Source organism: Eublepharis macularius, chromosome 18 (genome assembly GCF_028583425.1).
Source record: "Eublepharis macularius isolate TG4126 chromosome 18, MPM_Emac_v1.0, whole genome shotgun sequence".
Classification (NCBI taxonomy): domain Eukaryota; kingdom Metazoa; phylum Chordata; class Lepidosauria; order Squamata; family Eublepharidae; genus Eublepharis; species Eublepharis macularius.
In genome coordinates, this window is record NC_072807.1 from 12,354,855 (window position 1) to 12,381,764 (window position 26,910).

The 26,910-nt window shown below is 47.4% G+C and overlaps 1 protein-coding gene across 5 annotated transcripts in view; it reads left to right on the forward strand.

The window, feature by feature from the left end:
• The first annotated feature begins 8,579 nt into the window (after positions 1–8,579).
• Positions 8,580–26,910, forward strand: part of PPIP5K1 (diphosphoinositol pentakisphosphate kinase 1) — a 52,682-nt gene continuing 34,351 nt past the window's right edge. For all 5 annotated transcript variants that reach the window (XM_055002400.1, XM_055002398.1, XM_055002402.1 and 2 more), the window contains exons 1-9: positions 8,580–8,972; positions 9,073–9,268; positions 9,356–9,446; positions 11,947–12,032; positions 12,757–12,911; positions 15,363–15,464; positions 21,881–22,042; positions 22,997–23,118; positions 23,763–23,864. In XM_055002400.1, the coding sequence (XP_054858375.1) occupies positions 8,823–8,972; positions 9,073–9,268; positions 9,356–9,446; positions 11,947–12,032; positions 12,757–12,911; positions 15,363–15,464; positions 21,881–22,042; positions 22,997–23,118; positions 23,763–23,864 (1,166 nt within the window). In that variant the 5' untranslated portion in view covers positions 8,580–8,822. The remainder of the gene's footprint in view (positions 8,973–9,072; positions 9,269–9,355; positions 9,447–11,946; positions 12,033–12,756; positions 12,912–15,362; positions 15,465–21,880; positions 22,043–22,996; positions 23,119–23,762; positions 23,865–26,910) is intronic.

Here is a 26,910-nt window from a genome sequence, read left to right on the forward strand (position 1 = left end):
TAAAAAATAGCAAATCTCCCTTAGAGTGATGTTATGCAACTTAATTTGAATTATTACACAGAACAAACTCTTGCAGGCCCACTTCAGAATGATTTCAATCCCTGCCACTGCCTTTGGCTGTGAGCCGGAGGTTGGAGATGTAGGAAGGGGGGGGGACAGCCCACAGCAGAAACTCTTTTGTCTTTTCCAAGGAATAACAAGCTACGCCCTGTAGGTGTGCTTGAGTCTTGTTTACCTGTGGGCAGGTGTGTTATGTGACGGTTGTCACGTACTTTGGATGACCTTTGATACTGGGTGGCAGGAGCTGTATTGTAGCTGCACCTTAACCTGTAGCTGCACCTTAAGCTGCACCTTCTATGAATACTTGTCAGGGATGCTTTAGGCTGATCCTGCACTGGGCAGGGGGTTGGACTAGATGGTCTGTATGGCCCCTTCCAACTCTGTGATTCTCTGATTCTAACCAGAAATGGCAAAGAAGCAACAAGTCACAAGCGCTTGCAAACCGAGAGCCGTCTGATCTGCCAGTGCCCACAAGCAGAACACAGCAATGTTGGGAACTGAGGGAACACACAGCAACCCACCCCCTGCCAAAAAGACTGTGGTGTGACCAGGAGGAACACATGTGCCCCCAGGAGCTTTGCACATGTAGCCCCCCATGCCCAGGTCTTCCTCGTGAGTCACCTTCTGCCCCTGCAGCTAACTGGGCAGAGGCATTCCTGGCAAGATATCCAAGAGCGAACATTATCATCTCCCATGCAAAATGGTTCAGGGCACGGGGCACCAAACTCTGGCCGGGCAAGAGTGATACAGACGCTGGGGGAGCATTGCAGGAAAACACAGCCGTAAGCTCCCCAACTGCTCACCAGGGAAGGAAAGTGCAATGGCAAAGAGGAGCTGTTCGATCCCAGTAGGGAAGATGTTGGCAAAAAGGCAACGCTCACCTTTTGGCTACTGTCCTGGCCTAGAACCAACAGCTTTCACACTTGGGAGCAGTCCTCTAACCCCCTCCCCCAAAATGGGTTCACAGGAAAATGACCCAGTAGAGGGCATTAGGCATAACCCAGCAGCCCTGCTGAGGACCAGGGCACAGAGAAAGGCACAGACTTCTGTTTAAGCCTGCATGGGGAGACCTACCCAATACCTGCCCAGGCACAGTTTGAGGTTTGCATTGTTTATTTATTTACATCATTTATGGTCTTGCCTCTCTCACTGTGACTCAAGGTGGATTACATACAGTCAAGAGGATGAGACATCCAATAAACAATGCAATAGTATTTGAATTGTAGAAATCTGGAACCAACTAAATTTATGAAACAGAACTTCCACAAAACAAAGGGCGTTAACAATGCAAAAATAACATAGTAGGATCCTACTTACAGAAACAGAGAGTAGGACCTACACATAGAAGTATAGACCATAGTTTCTGTCTTTACCCAGGTATCCTTCTGAACCATTTTGTTACAGTACAGTCAGATTACCTTTGTAAAAAGTCCTCTTGAATAATTCAGTTTTGTATACTTTGTGGAAAGCCAGGAAGGTGGGAACTTTCCTGTCATCTTCAGGTAGGACATTCCTTAAGGTGTTGGTCACAATGGAAAGTCCATATACAGGCAGTTTTTGATTTTTCCCATTTGTAGAGAGCCACCTCCAGAAGGCCCTGCTCAGGTGAGCAAAGCTATCATGATGCTGCAGAAGAGGAGAGGCTGTCCCACAGATATGAGTGACCAAGGCCATGAAGGGCTTTCTATGTGATAGCCAATAGTGGTTAGGAATGCGAGACTCTAATCTGGAGAACCAGGTTTGATTCCCTACTCCTCCACTTGAAGTCAGCTGGGTGCCCTTGGGTCAGTCACAGCTTCTCAGAGCTCTCTCAGCCCCTCCCACCTCACAGCGTGTTTTATTGTGGGGATAATAACATACTTTGTAAATCGCTCTGAGTGGGTGTTAAGTTGTCCTGAAGGGCGGTATATAAATCAAATGTTATTATTATTATTTGGTAGATGATGGGCAGCCGATTGAGTGACTGCAGAATGGGAGTGATATGCACGCTCTGTCTAGCTCCTAATAATAGTCATACTGTGGAGTTCTGCACCAACAGCATTCTCCACATTGACTTTGAAGGGAGACTGATATAAAGTTCATTACAATAGCCTAGTCTTGACGTTACTGTGGCTTGGATCCAGGTGGCCAAATTGGCCATATTAAGGCAAGAGGCCATCTTCTTGGCTATACTGTGTTGGAAGAAAATGTTTTTTGCAGCTGCATTAACTTGCTTTTCCAGCCACAATGCTGGCTCCAGTATAACCCCAGGGCTCTTAACTGAATCAACAAGGGACAGCTGAACTTCATCAAACATGGGAAGTAGAATATCCTTCAGGATTTCTACTTTCCTAACCAGTGCCGTTTTCACGTCTCAGCATAGTGCTAAACTCACAGAATGAGGGTGTCTTCATGGTGCAATTTCTGACATCAGCATTCCATGAGTTTAGCACTATGCCAAGATGTGTGAAAATGGCCCAGCATTACCTTGGGCTTTTCAGGGTTTAGTTTCATTTTTTTTCACTCTTAACCAATTAACCACAGCAGTCAGGAGGACTTCTACTGCATCACCAAGAGATTTGGATAAAGATATATAGAAGCGGGTGTCATCAGTATATTGATGACAAGCAACCCCAAAACTATAAACGATTTGTCCTAAAGGCTTTTCATAGAGGTTAAAAAGTAGGGGGGGGGCAAGCACTGCACCATGTGGAACCACACAAGAGAGGTCCCACATGGATAATAATAACTGGTCTCCAATGGCAACCCTTTCAGTCCATTCCATGAGGATTGATTTGAATCAGGTTAATGCTCATCTCCTAAGAACAACATCTGCTTCTGAGCACTTCAGCAAGATGGCATGGTCCACAATATCAAAGGCTGCAGATAAATCCAATTGGAGCAATGAAGAGGCGTGCCCTTTGCTTACACGCAGTCAGATGCCATCGACTAAAGCTAGCAGAGCTGTCTCCGTTCCAAAGCTCAGCCTGAAAAGGGTCCTGAGCAGATGATTTAATTTTAATTTTTATTTATTTATACTTTACCTTCTTGCCAGCAGGAGAAAACAGCTCGTATTTTTCTCCTCTCCTCCATTTATCCTCACAACAACCCTGTAAGGTAGGTTAGGCTGAGACTGGCCCCAGTTCAGCCAGCAAACTTCCATGGCAGAGTAGAGATTTGAACCCAGGCCTCTCAGATTCTAGTCCAACACTCTAACTAATCTGCCATGCTGTGTTATCCAAGAAGACCTGGAGATGGTCTGCCACCTCTCTCTATCAATTGCTTTGTGGGGATAATAATGACATACTTTGTAAACCGCTCTGAGTGGGCGTTAAGTTGTCCTGAAGGGCGGTATATAAATTGAATGCTGTTATTAATTTTTATTATTATTATTATTTCCCCCCAAAAGACAAATTAGAGATTGAATGATAATTAGCCTCAATGCTTTTGTCTAGGGATGATTTTTTAAGTAGCGGATGAATGCCTCTTTTAGTGGCCGTGGGAAGATGCTCGATTAATGACAGTGATTGCTTAATGACAGATATTAAGGGCTCGTTAATGCGGTCTCTACATGATTTGAGCAGCCAAGCCAGGCAAGGATCTAGGGCATAAATATTGGCCTTCACAGATCCCAGGATCTTGTCAACACCCATCGCATAAACTAGGTCAAAATGGCCCATAGGTAGACTAGAAAAAGGGAGGGGGAACCAGATCCAAGGCGAAAGAATGTAATAAGATTTTTTTTTTTATCCCTATACATTTCGCTATTGAGCTTCATCGGGGGATCTGTTATAAAATATATAAAAGACATAGCTGGTCGATTTAAACACGTAGATGGCAAGACTGAACGTTTTAAAATATAATACATAATTACCCATCCAAGCATGTTACAGGTTTGGCTTAAAAATCATTCTTTATCAACACCCAAAACTGCAACAATTTGTTATTTCCAGAATAGAGGGAACACAAAAATATTAATTTAAAGCCAGCAAAATAACATACCTTCTATGCAGCATTTCAAGTTTCACCTTGAGTAATGAGGTGAACGAGATAGAGCTGCCTGTATCTTATAACCAAGCGTGATATAATGTGTCCTTGGATCTTAAAAAGTCAATGGAGCTCAGAGCCAAAACACACGTTAAGATATGAGGATATGAATGGGATGTAGCAATGACAGCTACTCTGGGATATAACAAAAGAAAATAAATGTTTATTTTTCAAGAAGCGTATTGGTTTCATAAAAGTAGTTCTTAGTTCTTAAAGTTAACTTCTTACAAAGTAGGCGTCCTGGAAGCTTAAAGATCTGTAGGCGTCCTGGAAGCTTAAAGTCCTGGAAGCTTAAAGGATCTGCAAGCGTCCTGGAAGCTTAAAGGCGTCCTGGAAGCTTAAAGCTTAAAATACAGGCGCCTGTATTTCCCTTTCCCTTTTTGCTGCTCTGTAAATGCTAAACTTTAAGCTTCCAGGACGCCTACAGATCCCAGCAAACCTTGAGGTAAGAGAACACGTGCTGAACCTAGGTTTTTCTTAACGTGTGTTTTGGCTCTCAGTCACCTTAACCAGGCAAATTAGAGCATTTACAGTGCAATCCCAAGCAGAGTTACTCCAGTCTAACCCCATTGATTTCAATGGGCTTAGACTGGAGTAACTCTTCTTAGCATTGCACTGTTAGATAGTAAGGTTGGAAACACTGAAGTATGATGCATAAATACCCATCCAAACATGTTATAGATTTGTCTTGGAAAATTCTTCTTTTACAGTATCCAGAACGGCAACAATTTATTATTTCCAGAGTATAAGAAACACAAAAAGGTTTCCATACATAGTTCACACTAGAGTACTAAAAGTCAACACAATAACATACTTTCTAAGGAGTATTTCAAGTTTCTCCTTAAACAATAAAATAAATAAGATAAAGCTGCCTGTATCTTATAACCAGGTGAGAGTCAATGTATCCTTAGAGTTTAAAGGGCCAGAGCTTAGTTACCATAACCAGGTGTGTAAAGGCGATCTAGGCTCTCATTCAACCCATGAGGGACCAGACACCTAAGTCTGAGTATCCGTTCACCTTTCTTTCTTCTTACTAACAATATAATCCTAAGAAGAGTTACTCCTGTCTAAGACCATTGATCTCAACGGGCTTAGACTGGAGTAATTCTTCTTAGGATTGAACTGTCATCATTCTGGCCTGGTAATTTTTGTATAGCTCAGAAAATAATATCTGTTGGTAGATGCTTATATACTTCAAACTGCTCACAGAAAAGCACTTACAGCAATTTCTCCAAAACAGGAGGAGAACTGACCTCGAAAGGCTGGTTTGCAGATTTAAGAGTCAGCAGATGCTGAGCTACTTCAAACAATTGGGATGGTTGTGAACTAGCTGATGAAATAGCAGCAGAGAAGTAAGATTTTTTAACTTTTTAGACTTTTCTACTACTTCTACCTTGTACGAGACCCAAAGTGGTTTACAACACTTAAAACAATAAAGATTATATATTAAAAATAAATAAATATAACTACAATTGAGAGTTTCCACAAGAATACAACAAAAGTGTTTTTTAAAAAAAAACAGGTGGCAAAGATTCCCTGCTATCTGCTAAAACAGTTCCACCGTGCATGCCCTGCAGAACCTAGATAGGTCCTGCAGGGCACATGTATTGTCAGATAGAGCATCCACTAGGATGAGCCCCCAAAAGAGAAAGCCCTTGACCTTGTGGAAAAGAGATAAGCTTCTTGGGGCCCAACACCACCAGTAAACAGTGATTTGAAGAACACGGACGTGGTGAGGGATCATATATCAGGAGAGCCAGTCCTTCAGATACGATGGTCCCAGACCATCTTTAAAGGTTAAAACCAGCACCTTGAATTTGATCCAGAAACTAATTGGAAGCCAGGGCAGCTGCCATAAAATAGGCTGCATATGGGCAGACTTAGCAGCTGCATTCTGGATGACCTGCAGTTTCTAGAGAGTCTTCAAGGGCAGCCCTGCATCTAGTGAATTACAGTAGTTTAACCTGGATGTGACCATAGAGTGAATCACTGTGGCCAGATCCGACTGACAGGTAGGAAGCCAGCTGGTGAGCCTGGCCAAGATGGTCGAATGCAAAAAAAAAAAGATGGTCGAATGCTAACCTTGCTATTGTGGACACCTGCTTATCCAAGAATAGCAACCAACCCCCCAGGCATTTCATGGAATCTACCAAAGATAACTGGACCCCATCAAGAGCTGGTAGCTGCACCCCCTCCAGAGGCCTGGTCCTCCCCAACCACATAATGTCCATCTTAGGTGGATTCAGTTTCAGCCAGCTCTGTCTTAACTACCCAATTATGGCATCCAGGTACTGGGTTAGGTCCAAGAAAGCAGCCTGAGGCTGCTTATTCAGCAGGAGAAAGAGCTGGGTAGCATCAGCATATCGGTGACACCCAGCACTGTACTTTTGATGAGTCCCACCAGAGGGTGCATATAAATATTAAACAATATTGGGGACAAGATCGAAGAACATCATACACCAGTGATGACTTGGAGGACCTTTTGTCTCCAATGGCCACCCTCTGAGAGCATCACTGCCCCTTCATAGTTCTTCCAATGGGCTGTATAGCATAATTGATCAGATTCATTACAAGTTCTCCAGCAGCAGCATTCTAGACAGCTCCCAGCCCGCTTCAGGTTGCCAAGCTCTGTGCTAAACCATGGAGCAGGCAGTGGCCATCAAGGGACAACCTTGTCAATAGCTTCAAGGAGCTTATTGTTCCACACTCCCACTGCCTCCTCAATAGAGTATGTCTTTGGAATCCTAAAATCCCCCAGGACATTCTGAAATCCAGTAGGATCCATGAACCTCTGTGCGTGGGGCCATTTTAACTGGGCCCTTTTTCTAGCAGAGCACTGTGGCCCCGTTCAGATTATGCTTCAGGTGAAATCTCCAGCCCTGAAACCAAGCCTTCCCTCAAAGGTTCAGTGGAAAAGATTAAATCAAAAGTGGGACCTCCTTTGTGTGTTGGGCCCATCACAACTTGAGAGGCCCAAGGCACACAAAGAAGCTAGGAAATCCTGGGCCAGTCCCGATGACGTAATCTTTGGCATGAATGTTGAAGTCCCCAAGAACGACCATTCTAGGAATCTCCATCACCAGATCTGAGAATCCCTCTGCCTACTCAGAGAGGGTGCCTGTTAGGGAGCTAGGCAGTTGATAAATAAGCATAATGCCCAATCAATGCTTAGTCCATAATGTAAGGAGAGTACAGTCAATGCCCAGTGATAATTTGCACTGGAAGTCTGTGGAAGTTGAAGGACAGATGGAGATTAATAGCCATGCCACCCTCACTGCCAGCTGCATAGGGTTGGTGGAGGACCACATAACCAGGAGGAAAATAGAAAAGAGTCCAGTAGCAGCTTTAAGACTAACCAACTTTACTGTAGCATAAGCTTTCAAGAATCACAGTTCTCTTCATCATGCATCTGACGAAGAGAACTGTGGTTCTCGAAAGCTTATGCTACAGTAAAGTTGGTTAGTCTTAAAGGTGCTACTGGACTCTTTTCTAATTTGTGTCTCTGGCAGCCATGAAACACAAGCACATCGGACAGGCTGCTCATGCTGACCAGCAGCGGCACTCATAGCCTCTTCTGTTCAGCAAGCCCTCGTGCACCATGCTCCTACTTGCAGACAGCAGGAGCTCCTGGTCACCCTCTGCAGCTTCGTGCCGCCAGAGGCTGGGTGGGTAATGCCCTCCCACCCGGCATTTTGTGGGGCAGCAGCTAATGACTGTGCCCTGTGCCATAGGCTTGCCAGTTCCAGGATGGGAAATTCCTGGAGATTTGGGGGTTGGAGCCTGGAGAGGGTGTGGTTTGGGGAGGGAAGGGGCCTCAGAGGAGTATAATGCCTTAGAGTCTACCTTCCAAAGTAGCCTTTTTCTCCAGGGGGATTGATCTCTATTGCCTAGAGATCAGTTGTAATTCTGGGAGAACTCCAACTACCACCAAGAGGCTGTAGAAAAGAGCAAGAGTACAGTAGCACTTATAAGACTAACAAAATTTGTGGTAGGGGATGAGCTCCCGTGAGTCACAGCTCACTTCTTCAGATACCAGATACGCTACCCATCTTGATCTACCACCGGGAGGTTGGCAAGCATAGCAGCTCCTCCTGCCCGTAAACAGAGCCACACTGCGGGCTCCCAACCAGCCTGGAGAAAAATGTCCCGTCCCCTTTCATAGAGGCTTGATGTGCGCAAGGGAGTAGCGGAGGACTGAAAGGCAGCACCACCTCCCCGCAAAGCACAACCGCTTGAGCCCCTGAAGCCCAGAGCGGCTCTCCGCTCCTCCCCGCCTCCCGGGGCAGCAGGAACAGGTGGGAGGAGCCCGCGAGTCGCCCCGCCTCCTGCCAGAGAGGCGGGGGAAGAGAGCGAGAGCGAGAGCGGCGCCGACCTTTCCTCGCTCCCGCCTCCCCCGCGCTCCCATTGGGTGGGCGCGTGAGTAGCCGCCCTGCGATTGGCTGGCCGCTCGGCGGCGGCGCTAACGGGTTCGGATTCGCCTGGAGGCTGCCCGGCTGGCCGCGAAGGGAGACCCTCTGAGGGGACGCCTCAGCCCGCCCGGGGCGCGCTCGGCCCTCGCAGGCCCCCGGGCGGCGGCGCAGCGCCATGGCCCCGCCGGGCGGCCGGGCAAGAGGGACGGTCTCTGCCGCCGCCGCCGCCGCCGCCACTGCCGCCGCGCCCGGGCCGGCTCCGTCCGCCTTGCGGGCCTGGCCGTGAGGGCGGCGGGCGCAGCGGGATGGTTGGCCGCCTGGGCGGCGATGTCGTCTCGGGCGGCCGCCCCTGAGGGCCCGGCGGCGGCCCCGCGCTTCTTCGTCGGCTCCCGGGATGGCGGGGCGGACTGCCCGGGACTGGCCGCGCTGAGCATGGACGAGATCGACTTCTTCGAGGACGACGAGGAGGCCGAGTCGGTGAGGGGGCGCGGGCGGGCAGGGGCGGGCATGGGAGGGCGGGCGCCGGGGGAGCCTCCGGGCGGGCCGGGCCGGGGTCCAACGCGCCGCCTCCCCGCAGCCTCCGGAGCGGCAGATCGTGGTGGGCATCTGCGCCATGACCAAGAAGTCCAAGTCGAAGCCCATGACGCAGATCCTGGAGCGGCTCTGCAAGTTCGAGTACATCACGGTGCAGATCCTGGGCGAGGACGTCATCCTCAACGAGCCCGTCGAGAACTGGCCGCCCTGCGACTGCCTCATCTCCTTCCACTCCAAAGGTGAGCCCGCCCGGCCGCCCCCTGGCCCGGCCCCGGCCGCCCCCCGCCCGTCTCCGGCTGCCCACCGGCCCCTCTGCTCTCTTGCAGGGTTTCCGCTCGACAAGGCCGTCGCTTACGCCAAGCTCCGCAACCCGTTCCTGATTAACGACCTTGATATGCAGTACTACATCCAGGACAGGTATCTTCAGCCATTCATATATATATATATCTTTATTCATGCATATATTCACTTATACAGGGCTTTTTTCTAGGAAAAGAGGTGGTGGTACTCAGTGGGTTGCCAGCACAGGGGGGGGGGGCAACTCTTGGCGGGAGGTGGTGCTCCTGGTACCACTTGTGCGTGTGCAAAGTGCGCTCCTAGGACCAATGATGTCACTTTGGGTTAGCTGGAACAAGGGGGGGAGTTTTTAAAAGTTTAAATCGCCCTCGGTGAAAATGGTCACATGGCTGGTGGTCCTGGCCCCTGATCTCCAGACAGAGGGGAGTTTAGATTGCCCTCTGCGCCATTTTCAAGAGGTTCCGGAACTCCGTTCTGCCGCATTCCAGCTGAAAAAGAGCCCTGCACATATATATGGTATCTTTAACTTGTGTTTCCTGTGGTCTGATGTCAGCCCTAGAATTGCTTATGTTCTGTTCCAGCATTCCTTTAACTCTGTATTGGATCCTTGCTAATGCTTTGTCTTTGTAAAATTGTGGTTATTTACCCTGTGGCATTGTTTATGGAAATGTCCTTGAAACCGACTGTACTAATCTCACACTGTGTAATCCGCCTTGAGTCTCACTGAGAAAGGCATACTATAAATGACATAAGTAAATAAAATATATGGAATGACCTACCTGAGGAGGTCAGGAAAGCCCCCACTCTTCTGGCTTTCCACAAACAACGTAAAACAGAATTATTCAAAAAGGCTTTTTACTCAGATGGGAGGGCTATATTGTAGGGAGAGGGTCTCAGATGATCCGCTAATGAGTTAGGAACCATAGACTCCACCACTATGTTGTATTGGATTCCTGCTTACACTGTGTCTTTGTGAACTTGTATCTATTTACCCTATCCGGCCTTGTTTATGGAAATATTCTTGATACTGACTGTACTAATCTCACACTGTGTAATCCACCTTGAGTCTCAGTGACAAAAGCAGACTATAAATGACCTAAATAAATAAAAAACAAATAAATAAAAATTTGATTTATTGGGTTTATAATCCGCTCTCCTTCGCAAACGGGCTCAAAGTGGATAACCTCAGTATTAAAATGGACAATAAAATTTGCTGTAAAACCCATAAATACACATACAATTCAGTGATAAAACTGCTGTAGATGGTGGCCCGTATTTCCAGCTCCAACCAAGCATTCTATGGGGTGGGAGAGGAAAGAGCGGCAGTGGTCCAGCCACTGGAAAAATCACCACCCCCTCCCCCAATGGGAGACTGGCAGGAGGGCTTGCCCATAGCCCAGCCTCAGCCATATGCCTGGTGGAGCATCTTTAGTTTATTTTCTTTATTATCTCCTTTCCTCACAGTCTCAAGGTGCATGACATTTAAAAAATTCAGGCAGGCAGTAGACGATATCTAACAGACCGTGCGGTAGAACTAGGATCAGAAAACAGTGCAAAACGACAAGAAAAGCCCAAACCCATCTACTGTCTAAGGCATGCCATTCTCTATTATAAAGAGGTAGAAGACAATGCAAAGTGATCTGTACCATAAACTTTGGTATAATCAACTTTTACCTTATAGAAAAGGGTACAGATCTACTTATACTATCAGAATCTGCTCTTTTCCAATCATGCAATTATTGACAATCCTGGTGGTCGAGAGTGCCCTCAAGTCATGGCTGACTTGTGGCAACCCCTGGTGGGGTTTTCGTGGCAAGAGATTAACAGATGATTTGCCGTTGCCTGCCTCTGCAACCCTGGTCTTCCTAGTCCCCTAAAAAGCAACCTTCTGAGTGGCCTTATAACAGTTCTTACTCTTTTATAAAAATATCCTGAACATTTCCATTTGCCGCACTCTGAAGTGGTAGATGTGTGGGAGCCTTCCTAAAAGGTTTGTGGCAGGCAGCAGTAAGATGAGGACATGTGTGTCAGATGTGTTTGAGCCCTTTCTGGAAGCTGTGGACATGTGATTAGAGGAGGGTTTTTCTTCCTGTTCCCAGAGCTGTACGGAGTTTAACATCTGGTACAGAATTCAGGTTTTATTCTTTAAAAACATACTTCTAGTCCTCAGAGTTAAGATTGGGAGTGTATGACCAGGACTTGAAGGTTGCAGGGGATTGTGGAGGTCATCCAGCCCCCTGGAGACAGGATTTCAGGCCTAGCAGAGCAGGTTAGGTAAATAGGTAGGCATATAGTGATTTACATAATGTATTCACAGCTGGATTCTCAGTACCAAATTTGGATGCATTTTGCTAGGTTCTAAACTGTCAAAAGTAGCTACCCAGAGTGTGGAAAGAGAGACCCCTGGGCATGTGTAGTCTCCCTGCTTGGTCTTTCTTACCACGTCATAGCTGGGAGAAGCAGTGCTAGAGACTTCAGAAGGCCGGGGACCTAGTCAGCTTGGCTGGCTGTGCAGGGTGCTTTGTGGGGCGAGGGAGATGGGAAGCAAGGCTCAGGTGCAGAACAGCCTCCGGGGTCCTCTTATGGTCCTAGCCCTCACTTTGTTTCTTGCCCTCTTCAGGCGGGAGGTGTACCGGATCCTTCAGGAAGAGGGAATAGACCTGCCCCGGTATGCTGTGCTTAACCGGGACCCTGATAAGCCGGATGGTGAGTGAGTTGGTTGCTGGTCATGGCCAAGCGTAGGATGCAGAGCCTCGTCAGGCAGCAAAGGTCTCTTACCCCCTGAGATTTCTCTCTGTAGATGTGCAGTTTCATGTATAGAGTGTAGCTGCCATCTCCAAGAGCAAATGCTTTGCTCCTGCATGTAACCTCTTTGGGGAACCGTGCATCATTGAGAAGCATCCCCCCCCGGCTTTCTGGAACAGCCTCTGTCTCCAGGCAGAGTATGCCTGAAGGTTTTCCCTGGCCCTGAGGTCCCAATTTAGCCACCTCGGTGAGGCTCCTTTGGAGATGCTGGAGCATGGCAATTGCAGCCATCTCTGTTGTTATTATTAGCAAACTGCTTTGATGGTGGTGGTAGTGGGACTTCCTCCTCCTGCATCCAGAAGCAGCAGGCAGTGGACAGAAGTCCTGCTCAGGTAGGACACTTCTTGGTGGCCAGTGACTGATTCCTCCTCCTAGCCTACTGGTTTCACCCAGAGATGCCTAAAGGCCCTTCTCTGCCAGGCAGATCTCAGCTATGACACTGTAGGTTGCGCTGTTCTCAATGGACTGCTCCACCCATACCAGTCTTGCAGGGGAAGGCACTTCACAGCCCCAGCAGGGTGGCTGGGCGCCAGTAGTGGTGGAGGGGAAGGCCAGCCTCTTGGCTCCAGGGGGAGGGAAAGGGATTGGAAGGTCTGGGAATGATGATGATCCCATTTGGCTGCAGAGTGCAACCTTGTGGAGGGGGAGGACCACGTGGAAGTGAACGGGGCTGTCTTCCCGAAGCCCTTTGTGGAGAAACCTGTCAGTGCTGAAGACCACAATGTCTACATTTACTATCCCACCTCAGCTGGAGGGGGCAGCCAGCGCCTTTTCCGCAAGGTAAGCAGAGCGACGAGGAAAAACTAAGGAATAGGTCTGGCATCTGCTTGTTTTGGTGCTTGTCTAAAGTGGTGCCTGGCTAGCTACACTGAATTCACTGTGGTTTTTTAGAAGCTTGAGACCTCCATGAAGGACTGTCTAGCAGCGCTGCATCAACCATAATAATAATAATGTCAATTCCTTGTTCTTTTCTGGACATAATTCAAAGTGCTGTCTCCGATCTGTGCTGCTCTGTGGCTTAGGCCTCCCATACCTTACTGGAGGGGCGGCAGGGTCTCTTTGCATGTATTTCACTCCCAACTCTGATCCCCTTTTTGGATTGTCTTATCTTTTTGTTGACTTCAAGGGGTTATGCAGAGTGGTGTTCTTGGTAGCCATGCTGCTGCTATTGAACTTCCTTTGCTGCCAGTTTAGCAGAATATAAATAAGCCTCGATATATTCCAAAAAGGTATAAGAATTTCTTACCTGGCTTGTTTTTAAATGCTAGGATTAACAGAAATAGGGTGACTTGGACTAAAGTTTTACATAACATAAATCATTTTTTTTCTATTTAGAACTCTTTTGCTCTCTTTTTCATTGGCATTTCCCTGCCTTGAATCCTAGGGGTGGAATAGAGTAAAGAAATCGTGGATTATTGGCTGGTTTTCAGAACACAGTCCATGTAATAATGTGCAAGATTTCAAGTTTTCTAGAACTCTTCCTCAGGCTAGCAATTACGCCCCCCCCCCAAAGAGGAGAGATGAGGAATTTTCAGGTCTTGAAACCCTCTCATGCCAGGATATGATGGGACTTCTGACCGGCAAAGAAGAGTCAAGTTTCTGGTTGCCAGGGGTCATAAAAGCAGGAGGTGATCATACTTGAAGCACAGGTAGCACATAGGAGCCCATACTTAAGGCAACAAATAGTATGTAAGGCAACATGGTGGTGAAATCGGTGGTCCCTAACTCATGAGCGAAGCATCAGTAGGGCTGTGTTTCCGGGAGGAGGTCTCAGATGCTTTGCTAATGAGTTGGGGACCACAGACTTCACCACCGTGTTGCCTTACGTATGTGTTGCCTTAAGTACGTGCTACCTGTGCTTCAAGTATGGCCCTACTGGGTAGTTACATGTTGTTTAATGTCAGTCCTAGAATTGCTTATGCTCTGTCTTAGCATTTCTTCGACTCTGTATTGGATTCCTGCTAATGCCATGTCTTTGTAAACTTGTATTTATTTATCCTATGACATTGTTAATGGAAGTGTCCTTGATACTGACTGTACTAATCTCACACTGTGTAATCCACTTCGAGCTTCAGCGAGAAAAGTGCACTATAAACGACATAATAAAACAAACTTCATAGCAGGGAACCACCCACATCCCTCATGTTCCTAATCATAACTTTTTCAGACAGCAGAAGTTGCTTGCAAGTCAGTCTCAGGAGACAGGCTTACAAAGTTGCTGGGTATATCCAGTCGATCTAATCCAAATTAGGTAGTTATTACCTTGTATTGCATTTTATTATTTTTATGGTATTTATAGTCCACCTTTCACACTGAGACTCAAACCGGATTTCACAGTGTAAATCAATACAATCAACCGCTGGGACTTTCAATAAACAATGTAATAGGGTACACACAGCAGAAATGTGAAAAGAAGCATAAATTCGAATAGAAGAATGCAGAGATGAAACATTACCAAAACAAAACATCAGTAATTAGGCATGACCTGTTAAATGATGTGGAAACTATTCAGTAGGGGGGTATATTTATGTCAACAAACAGTACCCAGTGGTATAGTGCATAGTCCCTGACTTTTCCAAAGTACACTTGCTAATTCATTAACCTTCAGATGTTATCAGCTGAATTCAGGTAACACAAGTAGATGTTTCATAACCATCCTGGTCCAAAGGTAAAATCCAAAAAGTCAAGAATGCAATCTTTTTATTAGGACGAACCCAGTGACACATAATGCAGCATGTGAGCTTTTCAGATCCAAGGTGGCAAAGTTTTTAATTCCATAGCCCTAAATAACCTAGCTGTGAAATGATGCAAAGGCTGGTTTCGCTTGCTCCCTGCCTGCTTTCCTTGAGGCACAGCTATCTGGGGCATCTTCTCATCTAATGCTACAGCTCATTATTTCCCCCGCTCTGAGGACTTCTGTCCTTAATATTGCCATCCAGTGTTTGATCCAGTCATTTCTGGGCAGGATGCTCTCACCTGACTAGGTAGCACTCCTCTTGCATCATTCTTCTTAAGATACTCTTGCAGGGTGTGCCTGTTAAGATGGGCACTGTAGCCTGCAGCTCTCTCATGAGGCACTAGCAGTTACTGCTGGGCGGGGGCGGGAATACCAGAGGCCCCGTTTGGACTGCTAGAAGCTGGCATAGGCCAGGCCAGTTGTGTTGTGCTGGCAGTTCGGCCTGTGTTTCCGCATGACTCGTGCTCCCTCACGGAGGTCTCTGCCTCTTTCAGATTGGAAGCCGGAGCAGTGTTTACTCCCCAGAGAGCAGCGTGCGGAAAACAGGATCATACATCTATGAGGAATTTATGCCTACGGACGGTACAGACGTCAAGGTAAGGAAAGTGTGGCCGTGTATCATGTCTTCTGAAGGGATAAAGCTCTATTGCAATAATCCAGTTGCCTTGGTAAGGTCAAAACACCGTGGCTTTTCAGTCCTGGGCATTTTTTCTTGCAGGAATAAAATCTGGGATCCAGGTATATGTGTCTTTTAAATAATCTACAAAATACGGGTTTTGAACAGGATTTTGCTTCTGGTGTTCCTTTAAATCATTACACTGAGCTTAAATCCCAAGGCCGCTTCTGTTCTGATTTCCATCTGGGAACAAAGTGTTCCACTGTTTTGTTATTCAAGAGGAAGCTTTGTCTTTGGCTCTCAGAAGAACAAAACTTGCGTTCTGGATTACATCAGGCCATAGCAAACCTCAGGTGCCACCTTTCTTTTCATGTCATGCAAGCCAAGGACTGTCAGACTTCTAAGGTCATACTAGTTTTTGAAGGCTGCAGTTGGTTGTGCTGGGAGAACTTGGTGGGACCTGAGCAGAGATACGAAGGCCTTGGGAGACAAAAAAAATCAGGGGGAAAGCCCCCCCCCTTAGATTTTTTCCCCCTGCGTATTCTTTCAGTTTTTTCCAATGGAAAAATTGGGAAATTTTGGGGAATACTGAAGAAAAAAAGAAACAGCCCATGAAATCATGAAATCATAAAAATCTGTATGTTTACAGCATTTTTATCCAACCTCTTCTCAAAATGGGACTAAATGCAGGTTATAATTACTATAATAATATACAATTAAAATCACAACACAAACTAAAACATGACTCAAAACTTAGATGGCAGCGTCAGAAACCCTCCTTGCTCAGCTTGTGGAATCTTGACAATGTGTGAGCTGTCTCTTGGTTGATCCTGGGAGGGCAGGATCCCAGGCCAGGAGCGGTTTTGAAAAGTAACAGCCAGCACTTTGAATTCAGCTTGGAAACAAAGCAACAACCAGTCCAGAGATGTGTAAACTAGGTGCAGTATGCTCGAAGTGGCTGACCACAGCTAATAAGAGGGTTGCTGCAATTTACACTAGTTTCTCAGGTGTCTTCAAGGGCAGCACTGTATAGATCATGTTACAGTAGTCTAGACTTGAGTTTACTGTTGCATAATCAGATTTCGTGACCCTAAAAAAATAAGACTGGCCTTTGAACAAGGTGTACCTTATAGAAGGCACTTATTGCTACCTCCCAGCTGGGTAATACCGCTCTCAAGCTCAAACACAACCCCCTTGTGTGATCTACTTTTCCAGCCAGCATCACCTCCACCTTCTCTGGATTAAATTTCATTCTGGTGACCATGTGACCACAAAAAAAATCACCACTGTTCCAGGACAGAGAAGGCAGCTTCTAGATGGTTAGATGAAGATATATACAGCTGGATGTCATCAGCATGCTGATGGCATAGCTCCAGAGCTCCAGATGATCTTTTGTTAAAGATCTTGTGTGTTTGTGTGTGTACATGTACATGATGTGAGGGGTCTGAAAATCATCGGGGTGGCTTGCATGGGGCAACACTGGGCTCCCCATTCCCTTTGTCACCACCAGCAAAGGATGGGAGGGACCCCCCCCCCTGCCCGGTTCCCACAATAAAGCAGCAGGGGTGTTTGGGAGACTTGCTGAGAACAAAGCAGCGACCACTTGCCCGTATTACTTCAGTGGGAGAATTGCAGGTAGGGGGCATTGCTGGGAGCCAAGGCAGGCTCCCTGCCCTCCTCACCAGCACCAGCAGCGGAGGCTGGCAGCCCCCCACCCCAGGTGATTCCCACACTGAAGCAATATGTGCAGGCACTTTGCTGTGTCAGTGAATCTCCCAGGCAGCTGCCTGGCGCATTGCTCCAGCTTGGGAGAGTGGTGGTCGGGCCTGCCCAGCCACAGCTTCTGCCTTTTGGCCATGGTGGCAGAGACAAAACCCTGCCTGGCCCCGGTTTCCCCCCTGCAGCTGTGATGACTGTCTGCTGGGCTCCAGCCTCAACCCCTCATCCCAGAGGTAGGTGTGTTTTCTGCATATGCACAGAGACTGGTTTGGGGGGAAAGGGGAGTTAAATCCTCCAGTGTAACTTTTCTAGGTTTTCAGATTTTTCTGCAAATCTTGGGTTTCTTCCAGATTTGTCGAAACATCTGTTTTGTAGTCAAGTGGCCTGGATTGATAGATTTAAGTATCCACATGCTGGGGCCACTTGGCTATTAGGAAATGTATGAATATGTAACAATATGGAAGATAACCTAAAGCACTGAGGCATTCCATGAGATGCTGATTCCGAAGTGTGTGTGTGTGTGTGTGTGTTATGTGCTGTCAAGTCATTTACGACTTACGATGACCCTGTTAATGAAAGACCTCCACAATTCCCTGTCATTAGTAGTTCTGCCAGTTTGCGAGGCTGTTGCTTTCTTTATTGCAGAGGTCTCCAGCCTCTTTGAGCCTGTGGGTACTTTTGGAATTCTGAGAGGGTGGTGGGTACAAACACAAAATGCCTTCCCGAGGTTGTGAAGCTAACTACAAAACGAGTGAGGTGTGCATAATATTTCTAGCAGTTCTTCCAACATTTCAGACAGAAGTTCTGCTTAATAGGATGCCTTTTAAATGGTTTAAAAATATTCCTTTGCATACGCACAGCCTGCCTTCAGTCACTCAGTGAAGAGTTTTGTGCTGTGGTGGCAGTTGCTGCTTAAGCAATTTTTTAAAAATCCACACAGCCAATCAAAACCCTGGGCGGCGAGAAGTCCCACTTGGCCCTGCCCACTTTCTAAAAACACTTCGTGGGCACAGGGAAAGGAGTTGGCAGGCACCATGGTGCTCAGGGGCAGTCCATTGGCGACCTGCTTTGTTGGGTCAGTCCATTTCATGCTGGATCTTTCTCTCTTCTACTGTCTTCAGCTTTTCCTAGAGTTACTGTTTTTTTCCAGTGAATGTGAATGTTGTCTTTGTGATGTCTACCACAACCTTTTGACTACAGCCAGATAGAAAAGAGTTAACTCATTCTAATGTTCACACCCCCAGTCCAATTTCTAAGCTTTTCAGTAGAACTGAGATATGTTCAAGGCTTCTGGCAGAACTAGTAATAACAAAGGGGCATACTTTTTATTAGCTTGTAAGCTGAAATGTCTATCGCAGCAGTTTAAATCATAACTATTCCATTACTTCACCTGAACCCGGATTAGAATGGATCAAGGGAACATAAATCATCCTGGAAGCTCTGGATTGTTCTGGTAGCACTCTCTCTCTCTTTCCCCCTAAAGGCAGGTTTGAAACGAGTCTGTAATTGGTCATGGCTTTTAATACCCTTGGGAATATACTATCAGATAATGAGGTGTTAATTACTTTAATTAGAGGCTCCCTCACTGTATCCTTGCTAATAAAACCTTGTCGGGAAGGACAAGAATCCAGCCTATATGCCTTCCCAACTCTCAGGTCCCTTTGTCAACATCCATCCCGGAGAACAGGCAGAAACTATCCCAAAAGAACCAGATATCAGCTACTTTTACTGTTTCCAAATTAGCATAAAAGTTGGATCTCGGTGATTTTTAGCAGCAAAAAGCAAATAAAAAGTGTCACAACTATTTGCCAGTTACTTCTTATTTTGGGATTCCACGTTACGGGCTATCAGCTCTCAAATTTATTTTAAATAATTGAGCTGAACACAATTCTATTAGTGTGACGGCAGCAGAGAAATGATACTACTTTCCTTCTATTGCCACCGGATGGGTTTTCAAACGAGATTCACCATGGAACTTCTGCTGACAACGTTGTAGCAGTCGTCCCATCTTCTTCACTATGGAGTGGAATTATGTGAACTATGGGTTGAGGGAAGGAAGGCACCAGTGGGCAGTCCTGGCCATTACCTCTCCCAGCACAGTGTTCCAAGCTTTTACAGGGGCATCAACAGGCTGCTGTTTATGCTGTCACAAACTCTCAGGGCATCTTGGAATCCAGCTGAATCCACCACCCTGTGAGGGCTGACTGTTCCCAGGGGTTCACCATCTTTCTGGGAACTGGGGTGTCCCCATAGTCTGTGCCTTCAGCAGTGGCCGGGCACAGGTTTAATCATGACACCCCTTACAAGGCCATCAGAAACGGGACGTAACCGTCTCCATCCTTAGATCATTTCTTTGTATAATGTACACATGGAACATGAATTATTTTGGCAGTAATAGGCCATCATGTGTTTAATGTGTTATTAAGGAATCCACTGTTTTCACTGTTCCCCAACAGTCTAGTGATTCTGTCGTGCTCGTTCTGTCACTACAAATTCATTTTCTAATTTCAACTTTTTATTTTTACCTACTTCCCGGGTGACTAAATGTGGTAAGCTAGCATAAGAAGCAGCAGTTTGCAGCTGCCTTTCTCCAAGTACTGGGGCATATTTGCAATTTTGCCTGAAGAAAATGGGACCCGTGCTAAGAGCTGGCGGCATGCTGTTGTTGTGTTGGTATCACCAGTCAGCATCCAGTGGCCATTTATAGAGGGGAAATTAGTGACGACACCCCTCGGTAAGGCTCCGACTGCAGACTAAGCGCCCTGGAGTCCCTGTTGATAGCCACCAACCAAGGTGAGGTGTGCCCCCGTGATTGGCAGTCCCAGTGCAGCCAGCTGCCTCCTGATGCAGTGCAGTCTTGCGCATTGCTGCTAATCCACATGCAAAGTGCCAGAAGACAGGAGAGGGCTGGTTCCTCTTCTCCAGGGATGCTGCTGGTGAAAGCAGAAGGAACCATGGAGATGGCATATAGTAGGGATCTCTCCAGTGATGTGTCCTCACCTGCAGCTGAATTCCTGTTTTGTCAGGGAACAGGGACGGGGGCGGGGGAAGATGGCCGGTCCAGCCACAGCTTTCCCTGTGGTTCCATGGCTTGTTCAGCATAGGCAATGATGGTCCACCCAAGACTCCTCCCTCCAAATGCTTGGATCCTGGCCACGGGGGAAGTCAGGAGGGCCAGCCTTTTGCCAGGCAAGGGAGCTGCAGGCCCTGTGGTGGCAGCAGGGAGCACGAATGCGCGCTGTCGACGACATCCTGTCACCTGCAATGGCTCACTGAGGAGAGGCACCTGGGCAGCAAATGACATAGGTTTGATTCGCAGAAAGGGGAATGGAGTCCAGAAGGCAAAGCTAACATTTTGCCCAGGAGGAGGCCAAGCGGCAGCAGGCTAGAGACAGAGGCTGCAGAAGGCCTCTCAACCCCCACAGCTGGGGGGACAATCCTCTGTCCACTAACCCAACTTGGGTGCAGGAGAATGAGCAGCTGCCTAGGGCATTAGGCATTCCTGTTGTCAGACGTATGCAGCAAGGCAGGGAAGAGGCACAGGTGTCACAGACGCACCTCCTTCAGTTCCCGTGTGGGGAGAGCCCTGCTGGAGCAGCCCTGCTGGAATCCCATCACAGCTGAAGGTTTGCACCATCAAATGTAATCCCAGAGGGTGACCCACTCGTGCTGATTAGTTGCCCCGTGCACTCATCATTTTGGCCAGCAAACCCCCACGCGCCATTTCCCTCTTGTACTCAAGGTGCTCAATCACCACCCATTCCCTTCACCCCAGCAGTCGTAGAGCTCTATTCATAGAGGGCCAGGAGGAAACAGTTGCAGCAGCCCCGGGTGGGGGCTGGGACTCTGCTGTCGCTCACTAGTTTGTGTTGTGTTGTGTTGTCTTGGCGTGAGGACCCCTGTGTCCCGAGATGGAGGATCCGTACAAGTTCTGAGCAGAGCTGTGTTTGGCATGTGCAACAAGAATGCTTGTTCACTTGGTTGTGCTGAGTGCCTGTTACGTGTACTACAGGTGTACGTTCTGGGTCACAGAGTTATGGCCCCCTATTACATGCCCTGTCACATGAGTTGTAGATGTCGTGGCTGGGCATGGGAGGGCTATGAGTGGTGCTGTGAAGGCATGTGTCTGGCTGCCAGGGACACCAGTGAATGGCTGCAGGTTTAGTCAGCATCTTAAGGTTCACTAGTGTGCTTAAGGCGAAGCAGGGTGTGAGAAGTGAGGGATGCACACCAGGCTTGGGTTTTTTTGCCTTGTGCTGTCCTCCGTGGGCCACATCAGGGTTTTCTTCTGCTGTTGGAGGTGTATGTGGGGCTTAGGAAGCCAGCTAAGTCCCACTGTGCCTGTGGCATTCCCCCCCACCCCCATCATGCTGGTATCTGGGGAGTAGAGCTGCATAGACCTTAGTCGCCACCCTAAGCCCTTTCAGGTTGGGGTGTAGAATGGGACTCGAATACATTTATACTTTTAAAATTGCTTAAATATGTCAAATAGTATAATTTTGTATTCTAATTAAATTATAAATAGCGCATTTTGAGTTTAAAGCAGTAAAATAAGACCTGTTACAGAAGTAAGTAACGCATGTATATTTCCATGTTTTCCCCTATGGCTTCAAAATTTCTGGGAATTTTACGCCTCTGGATAAGCGGATATGTCCGTTCTTGGTTTCTGTTACTCAGGTATATACAGTTGGCCCTGATTATGCCCATGCCGAAGCACGGAAATCACCTGCTCTGGATGGAAAGGTTGAACGGGACAGTGAAGGGAAAGAGATCCGCTACCCAGTTATGCTTTCAGCCATGGAGAAGCTGGTGGCCAGAAAAGTGTGCGTGGCCTTCAAGGTTGGTAGTTCTCTCTGGGCGGGGGAACCAGAGAGCTATGCAAGAATACCTGTAAGGCCTCTCCTCCTGTTGAGGCCTGGAATGCCTGGACCCCCAGGGCCTGAGCATCCTGGGGCATGTCGATCAGAACTGACTGCAAAATTAGGTCTCTTCCAGCTACCCAGTGTCAGAACTGTGGCTAGATAATGTACTTACTGCAGACTACCTTCTGCAATCAGACAAAAGCCCGTTGTTTTCAAAAGTTTACTGAAGAAAGAATTCATTATAGTCCACGAGCCTGAATACAATATTCAGGATGGTACATGTGAATTGTTACCAATGACAGGCAAAGCATGAGGTACAAAGTAACAGATCCCAGCAGGCCCAACCTCCCCCCCTAGTTCTCATAACAATCCCTTTGAGGCCAAGAAAGTGAAAGTTCTTCAAGGCTGGAACAGCGGTAGCCAAAACAATCCTCCTCTGTGAGATAGCTGCTTGGGAACATCTTGGCACCTGTGAAGAAAGCACTCATAATACTGAAAGGATTAAAATGGAGTCTCTTTGGTAATAGCATACATGAAAGTTTTCTGAACATGACACCCAGTAGATTAACCCACTTGGCACTCAACTGCCAGGCAGCCCGGATATCCCACCCAGCTGCACCCTGTTGCCAGCATGGACTTGGCACTTTCTAGCCCCTGACGCCTACACTGAGCGCTTCTGCAACCCTTGCCCCAACTGAGGCAGTCTTGGGAAGCTTAGTGGGGTGTAGGGGGGGGGGTCTGACTTCCTGCTGCTGCTGACTTTTGAGTCAGCACAGCATATTTAAGCAGTGACGGTTGTAGGGATGTGAAGGTTCATTGAGGGAGAGGAATTGCCATACCTGCTGCAGTTGGGCCTACGTTCTCTTCTTCCCTCCCCCTTTGGCATGTTGTCTGCTTTTAATTCCTTTCTGTCCCGTTTTATCCCACGCAGCAGACCGTGTGTGGTTTTGACCTTCTGCGGGCCAACGGCCACTCCTTTGTTTGCGATGTCAACGGCTTCAGTTTTGTGAAGAACTCCATGAAATACTACGACGACTGCGCCAAGATCCTTGGGTATGTGTTGAGTTTCCTCCATGGCAGTACGCCAGAATAAGGTCGCCACCAGAGATCATTTGAAGAAACCCTCCTGGGGGGTGAAAGGGGTGGAGAGGTCCTACCAGGGCTTTATTAGCTCCTAGAGCAGCAGAAAGCTTTGGCCTTCGTGCCCTTGCAGAGGTTTTTCTAAGCAGGGCTTTTTTTCAGCTGGAATGTGGTGGAACGGAGTTCCAGCACCTCTTGAAAATGGTCACATGGCCGGTGGCCCCACCCCCTGATCTCCAGACAGAGGGCAATCTAAACTCCCCTCTGTCTGGAGATCGGGGCGGGGCCACTGCCCATGTGACCATTTTCGCCAAGGGCGATTTAAACTTTAAAAAACTCCCCCCTTGTTCCAGCTGACCCAAAGTGATGTCATTGTGCGGTCCTGAGTTCCACCACCTCTTCCCAGAAAAAAAAGCCCTGCTGCTAAGGATTCTGGTTGACCACTTTGGGGGAAAAGAGTGATGGTCTGAATGAGCCCTTGGTCTGCTCTTATGTTCTTAATCGGCCTCAAGCAGACCTGCCTCCGATTGGCTAATTATTTGGTGATGTGTCAGCAGTAAGGAGGGCAAGGTGGAGGAGTGTCTGACAAGCTTTTCCTTCTCTGCTTTTTCTCGCAGGAACATCATCATGCGTGAGCTGGCTCCCCAGTTCCAGATCCCCTGGTCCATCCCTACAGAGGCAGAGGACATCCCCATTGTGCCAACCACATCAGGGACTATGTGAGTGTCAGCAGCGCGACAGCCACGTAACCATGTCATTTTATGAAGAAGGGAAGAGCTTAAATGAATTTAGTAATCATTAAACACGTATTTTTTCAGGCTTGGAAAGAGACCGTGAAAACAAACTAAAGGTCTAGTTGAAATGGATGAAGGCAGATAATTAAAACATGCCTTTTAAACTGTTAAAAAAACTAAAACACAAATATAAGAACAGCTAAAACTTAGGGCAGGAGATTGCTCAGAGAATGCCAGACAAAACAAAAAAGTCTCTCTGGGGAGAGAGTTCGAGCATTTTAGTGCTGTGATTTAAAAGGTCCTCTCCCAGGTTGCCATCCACCTAATCTTGAGATGGCAGGGGCACCTGAAGCAAGGCAAGATGACTCGCGGTTGGGGTGGCTTCATAAGGCAGTAGGTGGTCCTTTAGGTGTGCTCGTCTCAAGCTGTATAGAGCTTTAAAGGTCAACACCAGCCCCTTGAATTGCGCTTAGAAACAGATTGGGAGCCAGTGTAAATGTGCCAAAACTAGAGTGATGTATAGTTCTTATGACTCACCCCAGTCAACGTCCTGGCTGCAGCATTCTGCACCGATTGACGTTTCTGAACACTTTTCAAGGTCAGCCCAATATAGAGCACATTGCAGTGATTTAATGTAAATGGAAGCAGGGCATGCACCACAGCGGCCAAATCTTTTCTTTTGTCTATTGTTTATACCTTTTATGTTTACTGTTTACCATTTAAATAAAGAAAATTTATACTCAGAATGGGTGACACCATAATTCCCGAGTCAGACCTTCCGGTAACCAGTAACACTTCCTTCTTGTTGGGATAAAGCATCAGTTTATTAGTCTAAACCTGTTCCAAAACTGCCTTTAAGCACCAGTCCAGGGTTTTTACTGCCTCCTGGGATTGGCTGGAAGTGCAAGGCAGAGCTGAGTATTACTCCTATATTGGTGACAACCCTGCCCAAATGTCCAGATAACCTCACCAAGTGGTTTTATGTAGATGAGGAAAAGCGTAAGGGATAAGACAAAGGCTAGTGGGACCCCATGGGCCAAAGAGGCTGAGCAACTGCCCCCCCAGCACCCCCTTCTGGAACTTACCCTCCAGTTAGGATCAGAATCACTGCAAAATGGTGCTCCAGGTCCCAGCCTAGAAAGGTGGTCCTGTAGGATACCACGTTTGATGGTGTCAGAAGCCACTGGTGCGCCTTAAGGGGACTGCAGTACAAGTTGGACTAAGACTCTGGGAAGGTCCAGGCTCAAATCCCTACTCGGCCATGTCGTTTGATGGGTGACCTTGGGCCAGTGTCCCTCTCTCAGCCTGACCGACATCATAGGCTTGTGAGTGTAGAATGGAGAAGGGGAGACCGATGTATACCAGTCTGAAGTCTTGGGAGGCCTGGCAGAATAAAAAGGTGCCTGAGAAATACAAGTGTGTAAAATGAAACTACAGCGTGAATGCTATTGTTTTCCAGATGTTATCAGGCAAGGGTGCTGCCTCTCACACACCGCATTGATCCCAGGTCTGATGGTTGAGAGGGCCATTTTTTTGGTGTCTGCTCTCTTGAGAGGTTCTGTAGCATAGTGATTAAGTGGTTGGGCTGTGAATCAGCTCTCTGGTGGTTCGAATCTGGCTCCTGCCATGAGCTCAGTAGGTGGCCTTGGGTAAGCCCCTCCTCTCAGCTCCAGCTCCCTACTGTATTTTGGGAATAATAGTAACATTGACTTTGTTCACTGCTCTGAATGGGGCACTAATCTGCCCAGAAGAGCTGTATATAAGCGTTGTTGTTGTTGTTGTTGTTGTGTTGCTTGAAAATCCAGGAAGCTCCCTTTAATGGAGTCAGCTCAGTGGTCCTGCCGGACTCAAACGTGGCTGTCTCGATTTCTCCCAGTTCCAGTCTCCACCCCACTCCACCCCCGTTCTGGAGATGCCAAAAAGAATGCTTCTTATTGTGCTTTTCCTCATTTGGCGTTCTACCTACAACTCTTCCCAGAGTTTCTGGATCTCATTCTTCCTTCTGCATTTGAGTTACAGTTACGTGCTGCCAAAGCGAGCCCGAGTTATAGTTAAGTAGATCATGGCAACAGAGATGCTTGACAGAGCCCCAAAGGTCAGTGGCCTCTGACACAGGTGTTTGCCTATGTCAGTTTTTGTCAAAAAGACAAGAGTGTGTTTGGTTTTTATAAACTGGAGATTACCAAATACAGGGGAAAGCAGCTGCATCTGGGAAGATCTCTCAACCTTGTGGGAGTTGAACAAATCCTGTTCTAGCCTTTTAGATGTTCTTGTGCATATAAGAGCATCTGCCTGTGCAGCCCTACAGGAGCTGGTCTGCTTAGCCCACTGAGTGGGTGGGTTCCAGGTGAAATTGTCCAGGGGCAGAATGGAACTTTCCTGCTTCCTCCCTCCTGCTTCCTCCCTCCTGGCTGATCTCCATGATCAGTTTGGATCCTGCCCTCCCTTTGTGATCCCTCTTGTTTGCCGAGATCAGAGCTGTCCTGTTTTCCATTGGCATTTCAGGACACAAATCTCTTGGTCCTATTGCAAGGTATTTTTCATTGATCGGGCAGCTCTTGGCTTTGATTAATAAATGGCTTGGTATATCTGAGCTGCTCTGAGCCTGCTTGCGGGGAGAGTGGATTATAAATCAAATCAATCAATCAATAATCTTTGGCGACTCGAAGGTTACTTCTCAGCTTTTGACTGGCATGTAGGGATGTGCGTTTCGGCATTCAGAATGCCGAAAGAATGCCGAAACAAAAGTGTTTCGGCTTCTTTAGGGGAATGCCGAAACGTTTCGGGGAATGCCGAAACGTTTCGGGTAGCCGAAAGAAAAAAGCCGAAACGTTTCGGGATTCTTTCGGCTTTCTTTCGGCTTTTCAATGGGAAAATGCCTCCGTCTTCCCGGACGTCTGGGGGAGGCATTTTCCCACCGAATAAGCCCAAAATTGGTGGGGACCTTCCTCTAACCCTTCTCTAACAACCACCCAAGTTTCAGACAGATTGGACTTTGGGGGGCCATGTTATGGCCCCCCAAAGCAGGTCC